Source organism: Perca flavescens, chromosome 9 (genome assembly GCF_004354835.1).
Source record: "Perca flavescens isolate YP-PL-M2 chromosome 9, PFLA_1.0, whole genome shotgun sequence".
Taxonomy (NCBI): Eukaryota; Metazoa; Chordata; class Actinopteri; order Perciformes; family Percidae; genus Perca; species Perca flavescens.
This window is the reverse complement of record NC_041339.1, coordinates 25550756-25572128: the sequence shown is the minus strand read 5'-3', so window position 1 is coordinate 25572128 and position 21373 is coordinate 25550756. Positions and strand designations below refer to the sequence as shown.

Genomic DNA, 21373 nt, shown 5'->3' with positions numbered 1-21373 from the left:
AAAGGCGCATCAACATCTGAATAATTGAAGCGGTCAGGTGACTCTTTTTGGAACTGAACCAGTGTGTAGTAGACAATGTACCCACACCTCAGTAAAATCACTGCAGCTGATGTCACGGTGTCACAGCATTTGGTCCACTGTCTATTTGTTACTGTTTAACTAAAGGAGAGACTTTCAAAATACACAAGTTATAACTTAAGTAGGACCAGGTCTTCTTAACAAAAATGTGTTTCTGACTTTGAAACGAAAAACAAAATGATTGTTTGAAGTTAATTTAGCCCCATAAGAGTAGAGTAACTTCAAACAATGATTGAACATTGTTGCACTGCATTGAGCTCCACAATATTATATGGTTGAGATTTGGAGTCCCACATTTTTCATAGGGATTATTGGCATCTTTTGTACAACGTCTGGGTCTGGCTGGTAGGTTGGCTTTCTTTTTTAGCATTTTTTCCAAGCAACTATCCATTAATTGAGGTTTGGACTTGGTTTTGAAATGCTCAAGCTTCTCCTGTAGATATTGGCAATATTCTAAAAGTAAAGTAGCTGATGTAGAGCTGCAACGAATAATCAATTAATCAAACTATTTTGATAATCGATTTATCATTTAAGTCATTTTTCAAGCAAACATTTTTTACTGTTTTTAGCCCTTCAAATATGAAGACATTCTATTTTTCTGTGTTTTATAATGTATGTTATACTTTGTGCTTTGCACTATTGGACTGGACATTTGAAGACATGACCTTGGATTCGAAGGGATGGGATGGATATTTGAATGAATGAGCTGATGTATTAGGAGATAAAATCAATAGTTTCACGCATGTGTCTTGACTGTGTAGACTGACATCGAGAAATAATAATTTAACAACTAGACCGGCAGTAGATTGTAGATGTTTGAACAAACAAGAATAAACTGCTACTAGTCTGATGTAGACCAGGCTTTTGGATTGGCACCAAACCAAAGTGGTCTTTTGTTAAGGTGTTTCTTAGTCATGAAGGAGCTACTTTATAAAGAAGTATCATTACACAGCCTGCCAGCGAACTAACCAGTATATCAGGAATTAGTTATCTTACATTACCCATTGATTCATTCATCAGATTTACTGAAATGCATAGTCTACCATTGTCTTGTATGCAGTATTGTGATGCTGCTGTGTTGTACATTGTGTAATACAGGTTGTCACAACAGTGTACTTCATTCATTGCTGTAGTCAGACTTTTCAATCTACCATAAACAGACCAACAGATGAGACCATGTATTTGACTATGAAAATAACTTGCGTGGCTTTAGCATTAGACCTAACGGGAAGTGATTCAATGTCAGTTGTAAGGTGTCACAAGTAAGCCGTTTATGTTCGCCAACAAACCTCAGAGCAGGTTTCAGTCTTAGTTACAATGGAGGCTGAACTGTTTGTGTGGAGAGTCACCTGGCTCCATCTTGTTCACATGTGAGGAGGACTGACTAAGGTTACTTGTAACAAGATGTGTGATGGATGCTTTTGCACAGAAGGGTTTCCAGTAACATAAATGCGAACAGGGAAATGAACAGCCAACTGTGACAGTGCTAATGTCACACCCTGATCCCAGTATGGAGTTAAGCAGGCTGACACCCTTGTAACAGATTGCCAGTATAAGCTTGTAACAGACTGCCAGATTTTGTCCCGGGTGACCGAACAGACAAGACATATTATACTTTTCAATGTAATACCGTCTTGAAAAGTTAGTAAAATCCGCCCAACCCTAAGAATGTTATTATTCTTTGCAGCAATTGAACAGGTTTGCCATGCTGCAATGACCGGTCTGTTCAGTGTGCTTATCCTCCATTATCATTTTGAGGCAGGAAAGATGCAGTCAGCAGGTTGGGCAGTCAGCACAGTCATAAAGCAGATAGTTAGATTCAGGCACAGTCAGACATGTAGCCATCATTATCTTCAACCAAAAGAGACGTAAAGCCAAATGTATTGGCTATCACCAACTGGAGAGACAGTCAAAGGGAAAAGTTTGCCATAACCCTCATGTGAAGTGTCACATTTTTGAACACACAATTTTTTTCTAATAATGCATCTTGTACACAGGATTATATATACAAATTGAATGTGCGATTTTGTGTTGTTTCAGTTAGAGATGTTCCGATACCGATACCAGTATCGGTATCTGCTCCGATACTGCCTAAAACGCTGGTATCGGTATCGGGAAGTACTGGAGTTTATGCACCGATCCGATACCACGTAATAAAGCCCTAAAGAAAATCTACATTAAAGTAGTTTATTTATGTTCTTTTTCCGTTATAACTGACTGTCAAACTGGAGAATAAAAGAAAGTTCTGGGGCATTCATTGTTTGTGTTTGTTCATGTTTCACAAAGAGTTTAACCTGAGCCAGACCGACAACAAAGATAGAAATAATATCACATCCATACAGGGATAGTAGTATACAGCTGTTAAAACATAATGAAACATATGACACTCTGGTATCGGATCGGTACTCGGTATCGGCCGATACGCAAGTTCAGGTATCTGAATCGGTATCGGGAATCAAAAAAGTGGTATCGGGCCATCTCTAGTTTCAGTCAACGTTCCTGGTATCTATGCCCAAAAAGTTTATTGCGCTCACTCTCATGACATTAATTTATAGTATTCATGTATGTCTGTTGTTTCTGTAAGCAAGGCACGTCGACACACACACACACACACACACCCACACACACGTAAGTAATGTATCTGGTTAGCCTAGTGCCTGTGGATGTGTTTCAGCCTGTCACTTCACTGCTGGCCACTCACAGTTTCCATACTGCCAGTGGTTGGGTAGCAAGGCTGCCAACTGTGACTGTACTAGAGGAGCAGGCTGGTAATGACTGGGTGCAAACTTGCTTCTTTGTTTACTGTTTGAGTTACAGCCAAAGAGGAAGTGAGTGTACTGCCACACATGGGCAGAAACAGTAAGGTTAGAAACAGTGCGATCTGGGTAATTACAGTCGTATGTATGTAATAACCAGAATTGACCAACACATGGAAGCCAGTCACTTCCCACATTTTATTGTCACGGTTCCCACGAGTCATTGAAAGGTTGTGAATAAAACAAGGTGTTGAAGTTTTTTTTTTTAAATAGACCTGGGTCATTGAAAGTGCTTACATAGATATATTTTGTGTAAGAATAGAAATGGAAGTTATTCTGAATTTTTTATTTTTTAACTTACCCTTAGTAAATAGGCTATATATTGTTTTGCTGCGCTTTGTTAGAAAGGGGAAGAGACCACATAGTCTGTCGTCACTGTAACAGCACAATTGAGTGTTCACACACATTAAAGCCTCTTTTTTTATTGTCTGTGAGCTTCTGTAAAGCCTGCTAGTTCACATAACTATTATCAGTGTTGTTGCAGTAATTAACCTTGATCTGTGTCTCAAACTATGCTGTGTTGGGTCTTCGAATTTGAGCGAATTGGGCCCTGAAAGTCCATGAATTTGATGTTTAAGAAGGTGTGGGAACACTCTGTTGTGTTTTGACATAACAATTTAAAAGCTTTTGTCTGTTTGTTTGTTTGTTTCTTATTTACTTTTGCTGGTAGAAATATTAGCACATTGCAGCTGTTGTTTACCTTTTTTATTTTACAAAAGTGTGTGTGTGTGTGTGTGTGTGTGTGTGTGTGTGTGTGTGTGTGTGTGTGTGTGTGTGTGTGTGTGTGTGTGTGTGTGTGTGTGTGTGTGTGTGTGTGTGTGTGTGTGTGTGTGTGTGTGTGTGTGTGTGTGTGTGTGTGTGGTTGCACAGTCACCATTAAGTAATCATGGTTAATGGCCAATTCAGTGTGTTTACCACATGCTTCAGATCAAGTCTGACTTTAGAAGAAGAGACGTGATCCAAAAGAGCCAAGGCATACTTTGGCTCTAAATGACATGATTTCCCAGCATGCCGTGCTACTATCTTCGTTTCTTATTTGAGTTGGTTACATTGCTGCTTCTTTCATAAGTGAATCAGTGAGAGTGTATTTGCTTTTTTGCTTCACGCTGTGCTCTGTGTAATTGAATAAGTGTGATTAGAGCACATGACCCTGTGCACATTCGTGTATAATTTGCCAGGGTTAAGTGTGTATGAATGCCTTTAAGCATGTAATCATGTCACTGTGTGTGAATGAATGCCCCCTTAATGCTCTTGTTCTCAACTATGTCTTTGCTTGTGTTAGTGTGTGCATGCTCTTCCTCCACGGCATCGTCATAAATGCTGCCTCGCTCAAAATACTAATTGCTTAATTGCTTGGCCTATAAAATGTCAGAAAATAGGAAAGAAATGACATTTATAATTTCTTAAAGTCTAAAGTGACATCAAATCTCTTGTTTTGTTCAACCAATAGTCCCAAACCAACGAAGCAGCAACTCCTCAAAATTTAGAAGCTTGCACCAATTACATTTTGGACATGTCCATTTTATTTATCTATGCTTAGTTACTTGCTAAAAGCCAGGTTTCAACCAGCTTTGTGTGAAGACATGTTTGTTTGGGGTATAGTCTAGCTCATGAGCCAGCAGGATGTTGTTGCAGGATGTTACATGTAGAGGCAATGGGCTGATACACATGTGCAGACTTTGTCAGTGCTTTTCTTTTGGTGTTGTGCTAGCAAACATACACACAGAATCCACAAGAGAAGCAGAAAAAAAGAGTAAAACAATTAACACTAGCCCAATAGTTACTTACAAAGTTGTGTTAGCAATACATTAGCCTCAGACAGCTAGTAGTAAACTGACTGAAATATAAATTCTGCTTAATCACAACAACAATCACAGAACAACTATAATATCTGTGTTTATACAGAAATTTAGCTTTCAGCTTTGGCCAGTCAGACAATTTGACAGGCAACTGGCAAATGCCAGAGTGATCTGAAGGACTCTGATCACACCCTGAGCACTGAAAACAATTTTAGGAATGGCAGAACAGCAGATTTGTGGTTAGGTTTACAAATTGTGCTCACTTCTGGGCTGGCATCATTAACTCCAAGGGAGTTGTTCGGCATGGCTTTGCATTGTCTTAAGTACTGAATAGGTGTGTTTTAGTTTGGCAATGCACATCATAGTGACAACACTGCACATGGTACTTTAACTGCAATCTATTCTATTAAACCTAGTTTTAGGTTATTATTAGTTTAATAGCTCATAGACAGATGTGCCCACTTTGTATATAGAAGGCACTCATAATCACTTATAATTCTATAATTGAGTGAGTTTCACAAATTAGATTTTTTTTATTCACCTCCTTATCTATGACACAAAAATAGTTTTTTTGTTTTCATTATGGTGCCTAAAATGTTGACTGGAATACCAGAAAACATCTCCTGTCTTCCTATAGAGCTGGGCGGACAGGAGAGGGAGAGGGGAGAGCTTTAACCCTGGTCTCTCCAGCTGACCCTGAGTAAACCCGCCAGCCATGGATGACCGCTCCTCACTTGGAAAAGTCAGCAGCTCTACCGAGTCCGTGGCCACCGTTACCAGTGAGGAGTTTGTTCTGGTCCAGTCCAGTGCTGCAGGGTCACCACAAGGCTCTGAGGGCAAGCCAAGACTCAAGGTCAGAACCACACATGGACAGACTTTTACACCGGACTTGAATGGTGCAATATGTAATATTCCTTCCCCCATAGCACAGACAAGAAGCCACTTGAAGGATGCTGGTCACATTTGCAGTGGCAAAAGGTCAAACTATAAGCTAAAAAATTTTTTCCCTATCCTCCTAGATTTAGTAATCTACCTTTCTTGTTAACTCAACCAAATATGTCTCTGGCTACCACTAGAGCTGGGGTGGCTGATTAGATCACCCAATGATGTGTTTGTACCTGCATTTCATGTAGTTTTGTTGTGTTATTACAACCCAAGAAAGCATATGTCCGCAAATACAAACACGGTTATCGTGAAAAGTGCTGTCTCAGTCCGGGAAGCTCCACTCTGTCTTTATCTATATTAATGTGTCCTTATCCTCACCCTGGTTTATCTCTCCTTATTTCTCCTTCGCTCTAATCCCCAATTTTTTCTCCCTCCGCCCTCAGATGTCTTGGAATGGGAGTGAGCAGTTGGAGAAAGCTATGGAGGAGTTGTTGGATGATGATGAGGTGAAGGTGGAGAAAAGCAATGTGGAAAAGATGGAGAAGCACAAGGACCCAGAGAGCCGAGTCCTGGAGCCCCAATCTGCAGGTATAGGTCCAATCTTACGGTCACTGTGTCTACTTACAGGCATTTACAATCTGCCAGTCAGCTGTTCTTCCATTCACCAGACCTGCATCAAAACTGAAATATCAACTATATTGTTCTTTGTGCATGCTTTGTGCAATGTTCCTCCTTTTTTCAGCAAGATATTCCTGTCAAAACACAGCAGATTGAATTGAGTCTTACTGTTAGGCACTGTACACACTGCAGCTGAACATTTCCCAAATTCTACTGCTAATTTAACTAGTTAAATCAGAATATAGATACCAGTGTCACTGACAGTATGCAGATGTGAACTGTTAAACTTTTGTGAACTTTATATATCGTTGTAAAATTTAGGACAATTAATCTTGACAAATGGAACACTTGATGGATCAGTTCAGGCAAAACTAAAGACTCGGGCCATAATGGTAAAAAGGTTTCAAACAAAAATGCAGTGTTTTTTTTTTCTCGATTTTCTGCACACCGTTGTCACTTCAAGTTATTTTGGGGTATGTGCTTCAGAAAAGTATATAAGAAATATATACGCCTTTTTCACTGAAACTTAAGAGAGTAGAAATAACAGTGTGCCAAGCATTCTTGGATTTAAAACTGAGCTGTGTGTCTGAAAAATGTTGTTGGGTGAATGGCATTGACATACCAAAATATAGTTTTGCCATATCAGATAAGTAAGGCTGGTATCTGAACTCTCTAACATTGGCTTGACTGTTCTGTATATCAGCAAGGACAGGTTGGCGTGACCGCTCAACAAAAACACATACTAACAGTGGTTGCCAATATACTGCTGCACTGTTTTTTCAGCAGCAGGGCCAAGGCCTTAGTACTACCAGGGTTACAACGTACAGGTTCCAATCTCTCTGGGAAACTTGCATTATGAGCGTCCTTATGTTTTAGTTTTATGTCCATCCCTCTTCAGTCCTGGTACTGGTTTTGAAGCTCAAAATATCTAGTACCACCAAACATCAAATGTGTTTGTCAAAGATACCTGTCATGCCCTGGATCTGAGAAGATAAAGTCCAATGAGAAGCACTCCTGTATGTATTTTTGGATAGTCTTCCGGTGAAGCTCACACTTTCGCTTTCAGGTGAAATGAAACAGCACTTGATAACAAAGGAAAAAAGCACAGGCTCTCCAGACCTACAGTGGATTTAGCAATGTTGTCAACAATGACGTTTGTAGCACAACAAACTGCAAAAAAATCAAGGTGTGTCAAAACCTTTTCCTAGTACTATTTCAATATTAAACTTTTTTATTATAACCTACCGTATGTGGTCTAAAAACAGGACAACCTGTTTGATACTATTCAGTCAGTCGTTACCACCTCTTCCTGTATGGACTAACTTTGTTCAACCCTATACAAATGTAAAATAAGTTCAAATAGAATACATTTCTTAGACTTGCATTAGGACTACACATCTTTTATTAAATTAAATGTGGTTACTTCACACTAGTCGTGCCAATGTTTTGTGCTTTACTACTGTTGAGTGAACTAGGAGGAAATGGTAAGCATTGTGTAGACTATTAGCCAGTCAGCAGTGGAAGTCCAGTTGCTGCTCTCATTGTTCTGCTTCCTGTTTGCAAAGTGTGAAAGTACCAGGTCAAAGTTAATTGCAGAGAAGACTCCAAAACTTCCTGTGTAATTCTCTCTCACCTTCTGCTTATCTTTACTTCTTCTCAGTTGTGTTTTTTTGCGGTTTTGTCGTGTTTGTTTCTCACTCCTCTTAAATGCACTGGTCTGTTACAGAGATGTCAGACCACAGGATGTGAACAAGAAATTCTCATGATTTGACGGCATGCCAGACTCATGGGATATGTTGTTGAAAGTTGATAATGCAATTTTTATATTATCTTGGTTAAGATTTTCCGGGACAGTAGAGGAGCAATCATCATTTTAGCTCCGAATGCGGGCAGAAAACCCCAAAGATGCGTTTAATAATATCTCAATCTTTCCGTCTATCTGCAGAAACATATCCAGCACCATCCAGCCCCATCGAACTGGAGGAGGACAGTGTCCAGTTCAACAAGCTGTCCTACCTTGGCTGCACCTGGGTCAAAGCCCCTCGCAACGAGGCAGAGGCACAGAGGGCCATGGCCACCCTGCGTGCTGAAAGCGCCATCCCCATTCCCATCACCCTGCATGTCCCCTGTAGACCAGATGGCTCCGTAAGGTCAGCCACACACTGAGACAGACTAACTGTGTATATTGAGACCTGGGTCAATTTAAAATGGGCTGTGATAAAAGAAAAGTAGATAAGTTTGTTAAGATTGGTAATTAAACATATGTAAACTACAGATTGGCAGTAAAGAAACTACATTGCAGGGAGTCTGGTAACACAATATTCTTGGATTGATGGACTTGTTGTAAAATTTTTGGACATATGTCATGTAATCCGTATGGTCATCACAGAAACCAGTGAACCAGTGACAACGGTGTTAGAAGCACATTAAAAAAGGTGAACATGTCTACAAAGACTCTGAGCCAGACCACTACATCAATTGGTAAAGGAGAACTTTATAACCATTTGTGTAATCCAAGAGTGCAAGATTTTGTTTGCAACTTTTGACCTACTCGTCCCGCTCCTACGCACCTGTCTTATGAAATAGATGTGCAAGGTATTTTTTCTGTTCTGAAAGCAGAACTTTACCACACCACACATCACAGGTCCCTGTACTGTATATACAACCTAGGAGATCAACCAAGAATATATTATCATGAATTATGTGCCCATTAAAGGTACCAATCACCTCTTAAGCCTCTTAGCCAGCAGAAGAAGGGAAGTTATAGGTGAAGTGGATATTACATGGGTTAAGAGAAACTTTTCAGCCATCCTGAGTCATAAGGGAAAAAAGGGAACTTGAAATGTTAAGCTATATTTAAGAGGAAATGAGACATGGCTTTGCTTGCTCATGCTAAATATTTTGACATTTCCACTCTGCAAGAAAAGAGTGACATGTATGCCTTACCTTTTGCTTGAATGGAAGCTTGGCTGAATATAAAATGAAATGCCATTTATGGCGTTAGACTATTACTGTACAGAACTTATTTTCAACCCAAAGTAATGTGAACTATCGGATACCAATTTTGCATGATAACACACAACATCTTAAAAGTTTTAAAATGTTACATATTTGCTCTGGGATCTCAGGTCACAGGTCTATAGACATATAAGGTAATCTAGACAATTGATAAAACTTGCTAAAATAGTTTACTGAAAAAGAGGATTTATTTACAAATTGAAATTTACTATCTCTTTATTCTGCTGTTACGCAGATTATAAATCTGAGCTAAAGCATCATTTTCACATGTAAAATGAAATAACTTTCCCCAGGATTGTGGACCAGGCCTCGGGTACGGAGATCGCCTCATTTCCCATCTACAAGGTGTTGTTCTGTGCTCGTGGACAGGAGGGTTCGGTGGAAAGTGACTGTTTCTCCTTCACTGAGAGTTACCGGAGCTCTGAGGACTTCCAGATTCACGTCTTCTCCTGCCACATCAAAGAGGCTGTGAGTCTCACATACATACATACATACATACATACATACATACATACATACATACATACATACATACATACATACATACATACATACATACATACATACATACATACATACATACATACATACATACATACATACATACATACATACATGTGTGTTACAGCTTACAAACTGCAGCTCAACATGGTTTTCACTATCTTAAAGGGGAGTCATGACTGATGGATTTTGTCAACATGTTAATCCAGGCTCTGTGAACCCCACTATGTTAAGTGACATAAGGTGTAAGACTTTGTGTTGCACTAGTAAAAATTGAAGGTATTCAGAGAACAGTTTTGAACAGGAAATGGAATTATTAAAAATAGTTTGGTCTGGGTAAGATTTGGAGTAGCTACTGTAATTAAAAGTTTTGCATTCCAAAGATTCCATATCATCAGTATCTGGTTTACTTTTTTAAATGTTACATGTCACAGTAAGTAAGCAAAGTTGCTGCAGATATATTTTAAAGCCATAATGATATACCAGGAGAGTGGAGTGTACAAGATCATCCACCCACTAGTAGTAATAAATACATTACACTTCCATAATCAGTGTGTACTTGTCTAAAGTAAATTAATTCAAGTGGCAGAATTGGGAAGCTGACTACAGGCTGTGGATTCTAATACTCATAATACCTACTTCTGATGTATTTTAAAGAACAGACATTTCAGTATGTGCATTTCTGTATTTACTGTCCTATGATTACTGAAACCAGCTGAGGGCACTGTTGTCTGCTATTGTGTTTATTCAATAATATCCAGCTCTATTCTGCTCTGTTCATTTCTATTTGCATATATTGTTTCTATTCACTTACTATTTCCTTTCGCAAGATGTTACTTTATCTCATCTGTAAATGAGTCTATTCCATTTGGATTTTAGTCTTTTTTTAATCTTTCCTACTTGTCGTCCTGCTTATAAAGCTTCGGTTTTTCTTTTCCTTTTCCATCCAGGTCAGTCGTATCCTCTACAGTTTCTCCACAGCCTTTCGGCGTTCTTCAAAGCCGGCAGACATCAGGGACACGGCGCTGTCCAGTCCATCCGACGGCGACCTCTACACCTTCACTGTCTCACTGGAGATCAAAGAGGACGATGGCAAGGGCAACTACAGGTTAGTGAATTTCCCCAATGTGGGGTCAATAAAGTTCTTATCATCTTCTTTTAGGTACTTAATACACACTTTTGGGCTTTTTCCTACTGTCTTGCAGAATCATTTTTTATTGTTTATTGTCTACAGTCTTTAATTGTAGCAAGTTCATAACATTAATGCCATATTTACTCACAAAATGCCTCAATCGACTTTATGCATATATTAATTCCTTTTATTGATTTTATCTGTATTATGCAAATATGAAAAAAATAGACATTGTAAAAGTTTAATTTCTCAATATAACCATACATACATATACATACATACATACATACATACATACATTCATATACACACAGATACACACATATGCAGATACACACTCAAATTAAATGATATAGGTGATTCTGAGTATAATGGTTCTATAAATACTAGGGGTGTGACAAGACGCTTACTCCACGAGACGAGACACATCACGAGATTGGGTTCATGAGAACGAAACGAGATTTCTCGTCGAGGTGAAAAGTTGTCTCGTGAGGCGATGTGATGTCAGCGTGATGGAGCGTGGAATTACTATTGAAGATCCCCCGGCCACTTTTAAATCATTTGTGTGGCAACATTTTGGTTTTCCTGCGGAAATAATAAACGGCGAAAGAGTGACAGACAAGACGAACACAATATGTAAACATTGTAAGAAAAAAAATGCCGTATACCGCGGCTAACACGAGCACTATGCAAAAACACTAACAGCACCACCACAGCTCTCTACTAACTACTGAACCCGCGACTCGCGGTTGCAGTAGTTAGTAGTACAGCATTTTTGTCTTACAATGTTTACATATATAAACACCCTTTTATGGAAGAAGAATGCTACATTATAGTGTATTTTTGAGGACAGCTGTTTGATGCATGTGAATTACATGTCGGCATAAACACATACTGTGTGTGTTTCTTATCAGGACCGCTGTTAAAACAGATATGTTGATAGTTTAAAAGCTTTAATATGCTGCCGGAATAATGTTTCATCTGATTGTTATTGTTCATCCGTAAAGAGCATAAAACTTATCGGCACAATTTTTCCATTTTCACAAGCCATGATATATCGAGTATTTAAGTGATCGATTTTCATTGTCTATTCTCCTCTGATATGAAATGGCCCAATAGCTGTTCTAATGGCACAGCAGACACGGGTAGATATAATATGCAGAAGACTTGAGAAAAGAAGTATTTTATCTTCAACTGGGCTAGGTGATGATCTAGCAAAGAAACTGGCATTAAGACAGAGAGAACAATGACGCAAAACAGGGTAAATTCAAAATGCACTTAACAATTACATTAAACAACACTACAGTACAACAATACACAAAATCAAAATTGAATCACATCTAAGTCCCAAAGGTTATGTATACTAACCCCCATCCGTTCTTTCCCTCCACAGCTCAGTGCCTAAGGACAGAGATAAATTCTACTTCAAGCTGCGACAGAACGTTCAGAAGAAGGTCGTGGTTTCAGTTCAGCAGATGTGCAACATGGAGCTGGGCATCGAGAGGTGAGGATCACTGTAAAAAGAGATTTCATCTTGTCTACTGTATAGATTAGGTTTACCTTAGTTAATATTGGACTTTGGTTTTCCAAATGTTTAGAATTACCGGCCATCAAATGTCTACATCTCTATCTTTCTTTCCACTCACCCTTTTTGGGGTTGTTTTTTGTACATGATTGGCTTTACTTACTATAGTTTGACAAGAAATGTGTCTTTTCAACTCTTATCTTAGTGCTGTAACTACCAGAGTTTGTAAGGCAGCTGTCTCAGCAGGGCAAATGAGCTGAACTAAAGGAGGTAATGATGTAGAGCTCAAACACACTCTGCTCTAAACATGCTGGGTATTCACAAAGCATACCAAATCTATAGCCTTGTTATAAACTTCATAATGGTAAATTATGCAAGGACTTTCCAGATTAAAGCACCTGGCTGGTTTGTTTTCACAAAGACAGTGCATACACTCAGTGGTCAAAATATTGCAGAGGGAAAGCAATAAGAACTACAACAAGAAAGTCAAGCCACCCAAATAGAGAATGATGAATACAAGCGCCCCAACAGAGGAATACTGGTGTACTTTTAACTTCAAGCAATCTCTCTCATTGTATGTGTTTGCATGCTCTAGCAGCACGGCAGCACCAAAAAAGTAGGTCATCTTTATCACTCCCCTCTTTTCTTCTTCTTTCCCTCACCACCTATCGCTATCAGAGGGAGACAGACACCTGCCCTGTCCTTTTATTTTTAGTGTCTATGGCAACCCCTATTGTGTTCATGTTCAGAACTAATCCTTTCTGAGGTGCTCGGCCCATGTTTGACCACACTTTATTTTATTTTATTAATATTCATATTTGTTATAGCCTCCGTCTTGAAATGCTGTATGGTTTGGCATTACAGTATGTGTTGTGTGGATGCAGTACATTATGTTCTGTTTTTTATCCTGAGTTGTTGTATGACTCCTCTTGTTTGGAAAAGAAATGCCTTTTACTTGGAAGTATTTCTATCCACGCTTACAAATCATGTTGAATCACTTTCCAAGGCACTTGACCCATGTCTATCAAACTCAATGTTAGCCTGCCTGGGATAGTGCTAGTAACTGTCAATGTATTCTTATATAATGCATTTCTGAAACAGAGATTCCCATGCCGACCACTTGATGGCACCTCCGACCTAAAGCTGAAAGGACTTTACTATAAGTGATTATGTTGGATTTGTATGATGAACTGGAACAACATAAAACACACTGCCTCTGTATAGTGCAAGACCTTAGACATGTCTATTAGGAACTATAGTGTGCCAGTTTTTAATCTATCATTTTTTAACTTCTGTGTGTCTATGCTGCCCTTTTCTGTGTGAGGGAGAGCTGGGTCTTTTATCACTCTAAAGGGGCTAGACATGCTAGGTTACATTCATTTGAGCTGCACAGGTCATCAAGATAATTTTTTATTGCGGCCAAGATGATATATTTATGACTTTTTCAAACTGAACAATGCACCATATTGGCTTTTCAATTCCTGAGTGTCCGCTCAATGCCTGAAAGATTATAATGCATTAACATTACAATATTTATGAGTGTAGTTTGCTCACTTGAGTTGTTTCCATATTCCAGTTTCCTTTCCCTCCCAACTACTATGATTTACTCTGCTGGTGATTGCAGACTGTAACTCTTCAGTGGAATTAGTAATGATTGATTTTTGATTGTACCTCCTGTGTCTTCTCTCTAGGTGTTTTGGAATGCTGCTGAGTCCTGGACAGAAAGTTTGCAACAGCGACATGCATTTACTAGACATGGTAAGCTTAAAACCTTTTTTTAACCAACTAACTGCCTAAATAAGCATATCCAGAGTTAACATACCTTTTTTCTCAGTGTTTTTCCCAGTTTATATTTGGAAACTGTTGTGTTCCTGTTTTTAAAATGTAACAATTCATATGACGTTTTTTTAAAAGTACATAATCCATGCATTAATACCTACACAGGAGTCGATGGGGAAGAGCTCTGATGGAAAGGCCTATGTGATCACAGGAACATGGAACCCCAACATGGCAGCCTTCCAGCTGCTGAATGAAGACACACCTAAAGGTGAGGCGAGTTATTGTCCCCCTAGTTTCGCATTGACAGACTTTCCTCCAAAGCGCTGTGGAGGAAGGTCTGGCTAGTCCACACAGCATTCTGGGATAGGAGAAAAACATTTATTGGCATTTCTTTAAACCAATCACAACCGTATGGGCTAAGCCCCGGACACAATGACGGTTTCTCTGCAAAATAGCCTCAGGAAGGAACTTGTTTTGGTGGAACATGTGTACGTTCAAAAGTTGTTTTAGTCGTGCAACAGAAAACTCCGATTGGACAGAAAGTCTAGCTAGCTGTCTGGATTTACCCTGCAGAGATCTGAGGAGCACTTAACCCTAGTCGTCATAAATCGACGGGAGTTTAGAATTCCAACACAAAGAAAGTGGAAGGTAACGGACATCTGGCCTAAAAAGAGGGCCATCCAGCCAAAAGGAGGGCCATCCAGCCGAAAGGAGGGCCATCCAGCCGAAAGGAGGGCCATCCAGCCGAAAGGAGGGCCATCCAGCCAAAAGGAGTGCCATCCGGCCGAAAGGAGGGCCATCCGGCCGAAAGGAGGGCCATCCGGCGGAATTTCCAGCGGCACCTGAACAATCCCGGAAATGGAACGTCGTCGCTATGGACCATTGTCCCCCTAAATATTATGTCACACAGATCCAAGTCTCATTTATATCCAGAGTAGCTGTGAAACATTAAAAGTTTGCAGTTGTGTGTCACTGTGCAAACCCAGCAACCTTTTGACTTTAAAATTAACTTTAAAAAAAGTTACAACACACATGCATAAAAACATGTTGTTAAAATGTTTGATTGCTAATTTAAAATGTCCTTCTTAATAGTTCTAGTGCAGCGATTTATTGGCTTTTTTTGAGTAATTGTGCCCTAGGTTTTTCCGCAGTGAAACCACCAGTGCCTGTTTACTGGTTGTTCACACACATATGAAATAGGAATTATTTCCGTACGTTATTGTCACAAATGTGATGTGGGACCGCACAAAAATCAAGGTCAAGTCTGAGATTTATGCAGTGCTTGCATTGTAGCCTGGATTTGATAATTCCCTTCATCCATTCTCTAGCATAACATATATAGTCTTGTACCTGGCCTTGTGACCTAGTCCTTGTCAAAGCCTGGCATGCTTTTGCACATTGAAGCGTGAAGTCATCGTGTCAGGCAGCAGAGCCAGCAAAGCTGTGGACACTTACAGAAATACAATTAAATGCAGCTTTTTATGGATATTCTTCTACTAATACAATTCACTTTGCAGTCCTGGTAACTGAGAAAGAGGGAGGCTTTATTGATTTGGTTATATCTGTTTTCTGTATATTAACATCTAGAACCTGAATTGAATAAGAACCTCAAATGAAATTGAAATTCATGAATTAGGTACCAAAAATATATTTAAAAAAGTAATTTAAATAAATTGAATAGTTTTATTTAAGTTTTAAACAGAATTGCTGCCTGAAATGTGTTCACAAATCTGTATGCTCTCAGATAAACATATTGGAGTTGATTTATCATCATGTACCTGAGAAGAGACCAATTTCATTGTGTTTCAAAAGGAAAGCATTTCCATGTGTTCAGACAGGATCCCACAGAGTGTATCCAGGCAGAGAGCTTGCCCTAACCAAATCCATTAGAGCTAACAAATTAGACCACTTGGCAACTTGCTGACTCACAGGCTTTGAGAGTTTGACTTGAAGGTGGGAGGCAGGCCTGTCAAAGCAGGCCATCTCATGGGAGTCAGGCAGTTTAAAGCCACACAAACACACACAGCGTTCACTTAAATCTGACAACACTGGCAGGGAGAAGTCAGAGATGCTCAAAAGTAGTTGATAGATGTTACACATTATAAAATACTTATGATACAGTTACATTATTTATAAAAGACACATTTTAAAATTAGATTTGAAGGAAATTATGTAGTATTTGACAGTTACTTGTTTTTCAAACCTCATGCATTTTGTGTGATGTGGAACTGGTGGTAAGTGGTTGTTTTGAAACCAGCTGGTAGTTAATTTTCGTCCCTTCACAAGTTGATTAAAAATAATAAAACGTCCCAACTGCAAAATAACTTCTCCTGCCCCTCTGTCTCTTTCCCACTTGTTTATTCCTCCTTTATTATTAGACTGTCCCCAGAACATTGGCATTAAGTGATTAGTAAGTTGGGGGCCCATTGATGTTGTGAACTTTACCACGAGGGGGTTAGGCATCCCCACACAATACATGGTGTGGATTTCCTTCTCCCCAGTAGAATCTGTCAGAGAATAGCGAAATCTCTTTAGCTAACAGTTACATTTATGGATTTCTAAATTCATTTATTGCAAAGTTTATTTTTTACTAGTTCCGAGTATTTTTTGAATTAGAAAAAAACACGGTATCACAAATAAAGGTTGGTTTCTGCTGGAGGTTGGTGCAGAGTTACTAATGTGTACCAGCTTTTAGACAATCCATAACCTGGTTCGACTTTGAAAGCTGTAGTGCTCCTAGAGCTGTTTATCATGTGTACACTCTAACACCTTCTTAACCGTATAGAAAATAGGTAAATGGGATTCACTGACTGTAATCAAGTAAAAAAAAAAACAAAAAGGAAACATAATAACATTCCACAGTAACGTTTTTTTCCTGTTTTGCTTCTTCTCTCTGGTTTTCTCCAGATAAGCAGGTCTACATGACAGTGGCAGTGGACCTTGTTGTAACTGAGGTAGTGGAGCCAGTTCGCTTCCTGCTGGAAACTCTGGTCAGGATATATCCATCAAACGAACGCTTCTGGTACTTCAGCCGCAAGACCTTCAGTGAGACTTTCTACCTCAAACTCAGACAGGTATCTCTACTGCAACCCTCACAGAACCTGCACCCATGTCCATACTTTACATATTACCACAGTACACAGTCTGACTGCTTGACTAACTAACTATGAATTAACTAAATAAGGTTTGTGGGCTTCTGGTAACTGGTGGATTTTTGGGTGTGTTGTGTTGCTTCTGGTTGTCAATGGCTGGATCAGAACAGTGGTAGAATATTGGCCTTTAAAGGTTTAAGCCCAATTGATTGGTGGGTTCCTGAGACGATACTTGTGTGATAGCATACAGAGTTTAAAGGAACACGGCGACTTATTGGGACTTCAGCTTATTCACCGTATCCCCCAGAGTTAGATAAGTCCATACATACCCTTCTCATCTCCGTGCGTGTCGTAACTCTGTCTGACGCCCCCACCGCTAGCCTAGCTTAGCACAGATCCTGGAGGTAACCGGCTCCATCTAGCCTACTGCTCCCAATAAGTGACAAAATAACGCCAACATTTTCCTATTTACATTTTGTGATTTGTATAGTCACAGCGTGTACAAATAACAAGGTCACATGAGACACAGCCATCTTCTAACCGTATACATACTGGGGACTATATTCTCAGAAGGCAAAGCACTGCTACTTGGGCGGAGTGATTATTACTCCAACTCTGAGCGAACTCCAGGCGAACTCTCTGCTCCTCACCAAGGGGCTTCTCAGGTGCTGCGAGCAAATCACTCCGCCCAAGTAGCGGTGGGTGCGTCAGACAGAGTTACGACACGCACGGAGATGAGAAGGGTATGTATGGACTTATCTAACTCTGGGGGATACGGTGAATAAGCTAAAGCCAATAAGTCGGCGTGTACCTTTTTAACATTTGTGCAAAAGACGATAAATCAAGTTGCTACTGCTGCTTGGCTAATTAATGGGTTGACGGTTTATAAATTGATTGGTTGTAGGATTGGACAATATGTTGCTTTATACTGTAAGATTTTTACAACTAAAAAAGACATTCCTCTTTTGTTATTTATGCAGTAACAGCTTCTCCACCAATTTTCAAGAATTTGTTTTCTGAAAACATCCTACATGTATCTCACAATATGTATATTGACATCACCATAAAAATGACCTATATATAGTCTGATGAATCCTCTGAAGTGGATATTATCCCCGCCTCCTTAATTGTTTGGTTTTCTTAATGATTTCAGTTGCATGATTAAGAAAACTGTTTGTTTGCCATAAAGATGTTTTTGCCAGTTTGTGTTTTAATCTGATTTGTTGACAATAGTTTGATTAATATCTTAACATGAATGTAGTTATTACATTTTTGGAAATAACACCTTTTGATATTATTTGTCAATGTATATAATGAAGTCAAAAATGAACTAAATGTAAAAATGTAGTGACAAATAAATGAACGGAAGGAATCTGAGGACGGTACATTCGTTTAGCTGACGCCTTTATCCAAAGCGACCTAGAGTAGAGACCTCTGGCACAGAAAGGTGTCAGCCATATTGCTTTCACAAGGTTATTTACATCAAATCAAGTTAATTGATGTAGTCCAATATCACATATGTCTCAAAGAGCTTTACAGCCCACAACATCACTTCCCAGCTCGGCCCAAGCCGCCATTTGAAGGTGTGTCGGTCACCAGTCAAAGGCTGTACCCTACAGAGCTGAAACACTTGGTCGTTGTAAAAGGCACAGATATGTGCTGCAAGATGCAAATGTCTCATCAGTTGACTTCCATTTCTCTCTTTTCATCTGTGCATCTCCTGCTTTTGCTTCCTCGTTTTGTCTGTTTACCTCTCATTGTCAAGCTGGTGCATTGATGCTTATTCCCTCCTCCTCTTCCAACACAATGTCTTTGTCTGATCTTTTTGTACTTAAAGTATAGGATGTTTGACTTGAAAGTGAATAGCAACTGTGCTAAACTTGGTTATCATTTATCTTGTGAGCTGACTTGTGGCAGCTGAACAGTAGTCACCACAATCCACTGATGTGATGAGTTTTGTTGATAGCACCGCATATCCTTCTTGTATCTTACTGTTAATGTATAATGGCAAACCTCACACACCCTCAAATGTTTGCCCTTTTGAGTTTCCTCACAACTTGTCTGGTTGAAAAGTGCTAAGAGAGAGTGAAGAACACACATTCTCTTACCTCCCACCAACACAAGGACACCCAGCTAGAGCAGTTGCTGTAGGTGCTTAAAAAAAACAGTAAAGCTCTAAGCTTCTTCTTCCCTGTTAAAAAGCAGATCTCCTTTAGTAGGCCGTGGGGAGCTGGCAAAGCAGTGGAGTGTGGGGAAGCTTTGGATTGTAGGGAGCTAATAAGAGGCTCTGTCTCATTATTGGCATGTGGGTAATTAACAGCGGCGGTCTGACTCGTCCGCCTGATTGCTTCTCTAGTTATCTCCTCAGTAAATGATAGAATGTTGGACTGGTGCTGTGGTTAAGAGCTAATTAAAAGATAATATTGTGTGGAGGTTTTTGTGGAAGATGGTAATCAGAAGTGACACACACACACGTATAAAATATGTAGTCTTATTGTCTTAATTTGCCATAACAAATCTTTAGGGTTAGTACCAGGTACCAGGGAGCCATTATCTAAGCCAACTTCTCAGAATGTTTTCGGAGCCTGCTTCACTGGAAAAATTGTAATCGGTGTCTGCTTTACTGAGAAACAAACCTAACCGGGCTGTAGGCTGCATCACGTTGATTTCAAGATTGAGTCTTGGCAAGTCCAGAGCAGATTTAGACAGGGTTGAGACTGTCAAGACTGGAGACAAAAGTCTTAAAAGCAATAATAAAGATTTGGGAGTTTCTAAAAGATCAGCGAATATGTAATACATCAAATATCTACAGGAGCTACATATGTTTTTGCCTGCAAGTGAATTTTTTTCTGATGCTGGGAAATATACATAATATCAATTAGCATTTTGTTTGCTAAGATGAGCAACTAAAAGCTTGAGCCAGCCTTCAGAAGTTGATGAAACCAACAGCAGAGAGGGATGAGCTCCGTTTAATATAACAACGATTGAAAATTGCTTTGTAAGAGAAATACGCTTGGCGATGTTACAAAGGTTCACATTAACTGTTAGGGCAGTCCTGTTATTTTGTGGTAAAATGGAATTCGTCTCACAGAATACCATTTAGCAAAGAGAGCTGTTCTTTCTTTATTAGGGTGACCAGACGTCCCGGTTTGACCGGGACAGTCCCGATTTGACCGGGACAGTCCCGATTTTGAATTGTTTGTCCCGAGTCCCGACAAAAATGCTAAAATGTCCCGGTTTACACCAGGAGCGGCGTCAGCCGATTTTGCCGGGGCTTCAGCCCAGAATGTTTTGAGTGTAGCCCCGAATGTAACTTTGTCCAGTTTATTTTTCCAAGGCGAATAGAACGGGCAGCTACGTGCGGGGTCCGACCATGCTGTATTTGTTGCTATCACGTAGCAGGAAAGCTGTGAAAGCCGGGTGAAGTTTTGGGAGGAATCCTAGCCAATTAGTCTAATACATTGATGCCATCAACACAAAGTTTAGGAGCGCAATACTAATGATTTAGTTTGAAGTTCCTGTGACGTGACGTTTCCGGTCTACGGTTCAGACTCAAACACACGGAGCTCGGAAGCATACCTGGCTGTGCGTCGCTTACCCTACAGTCACATAAGCTACAAAAGAGAGCAACATGCACTTGCTTGTGAGTGCTCCTGGGCGTGCCTTGCCTACCCCTGGTTGCTTGGCAACAGTAAACAGAGATTCTCCGGTGCTACCTTCAAGCATCTCAAATCTCACACTAAACTGAAAGAGGCTGTTGCTGCAATTTTTTAATTTTACAGGAAAAAACACTTATTATTAGATGAGGAGCCTACGCTCAAAATAATGAAGTCTGTGTATATGTCTGACCTGGGCTGGCACATGTTCACGTTAAAAAGCGTGTGTGTGCACAAGCACTACAGTCACGCGCAAAGTGTCCTAGTTTTAGCCCTGGGAAATCTGGTCACCCTATTCTTTATGTATCAACAAACCTCATTTTGAATAATCCTTAGAAATCCACAAAAGACGATACTGTCTTTTTACAGTGGGCCTTTTTCGGCCCAAATTTCTTACACAATTTTATCAGTGTTAATATATTCATCCTGTAGGGTTTACAATTCACCACAAGCCATAGCAAAACCAAGATGTTA

General features: G+C 39.7%; 1 protein-coding gene across 1 annotated transcript in view; it reads left to right on the top strand.

The window, feature by feature from the left end:
- Window positions 1–21373, top strand: part of rabgap1l (RAB GTPase activating protein 1-like) — a 144961-nt gene that overhangs the window by 829 nt on the left and 122759 nt on the right. Inside the window, exons 2-10 of the mRNA XM_028588557.1 lie at window positions 5331–5546; window positions 6022–6166; window positions 8142–8346; window positions 9508–9682; window positions 10666–10823; window positions 12241–12351; window positions 14064–14130; window positions 14317–14419; window positions 17059–17225. Coding sequence (XP_028444358.1) covers window positions 5409–5546; window positions 6022–6166; window positions 8142–8346; window positions 9508–9682; window positions 10666–10823; window positions 12241–12351; window positions 14064–14130; window positions 14317–14419; window positions 17059–17225 — 1269 coding nt within the window. The 5' untranslated portion in view covers window positions 5331–5408. The remainder of the gene's footprint in view (window positions 1–5330; window positions 5547–6021; window positions 6167–8141; window positions 8347–9507; window positions 9683–10665; window positions 10824–12240; window positions 12352–14063; window positions 14131–14316; window positions 14420–17058; window positions 17226–21373) is intronic.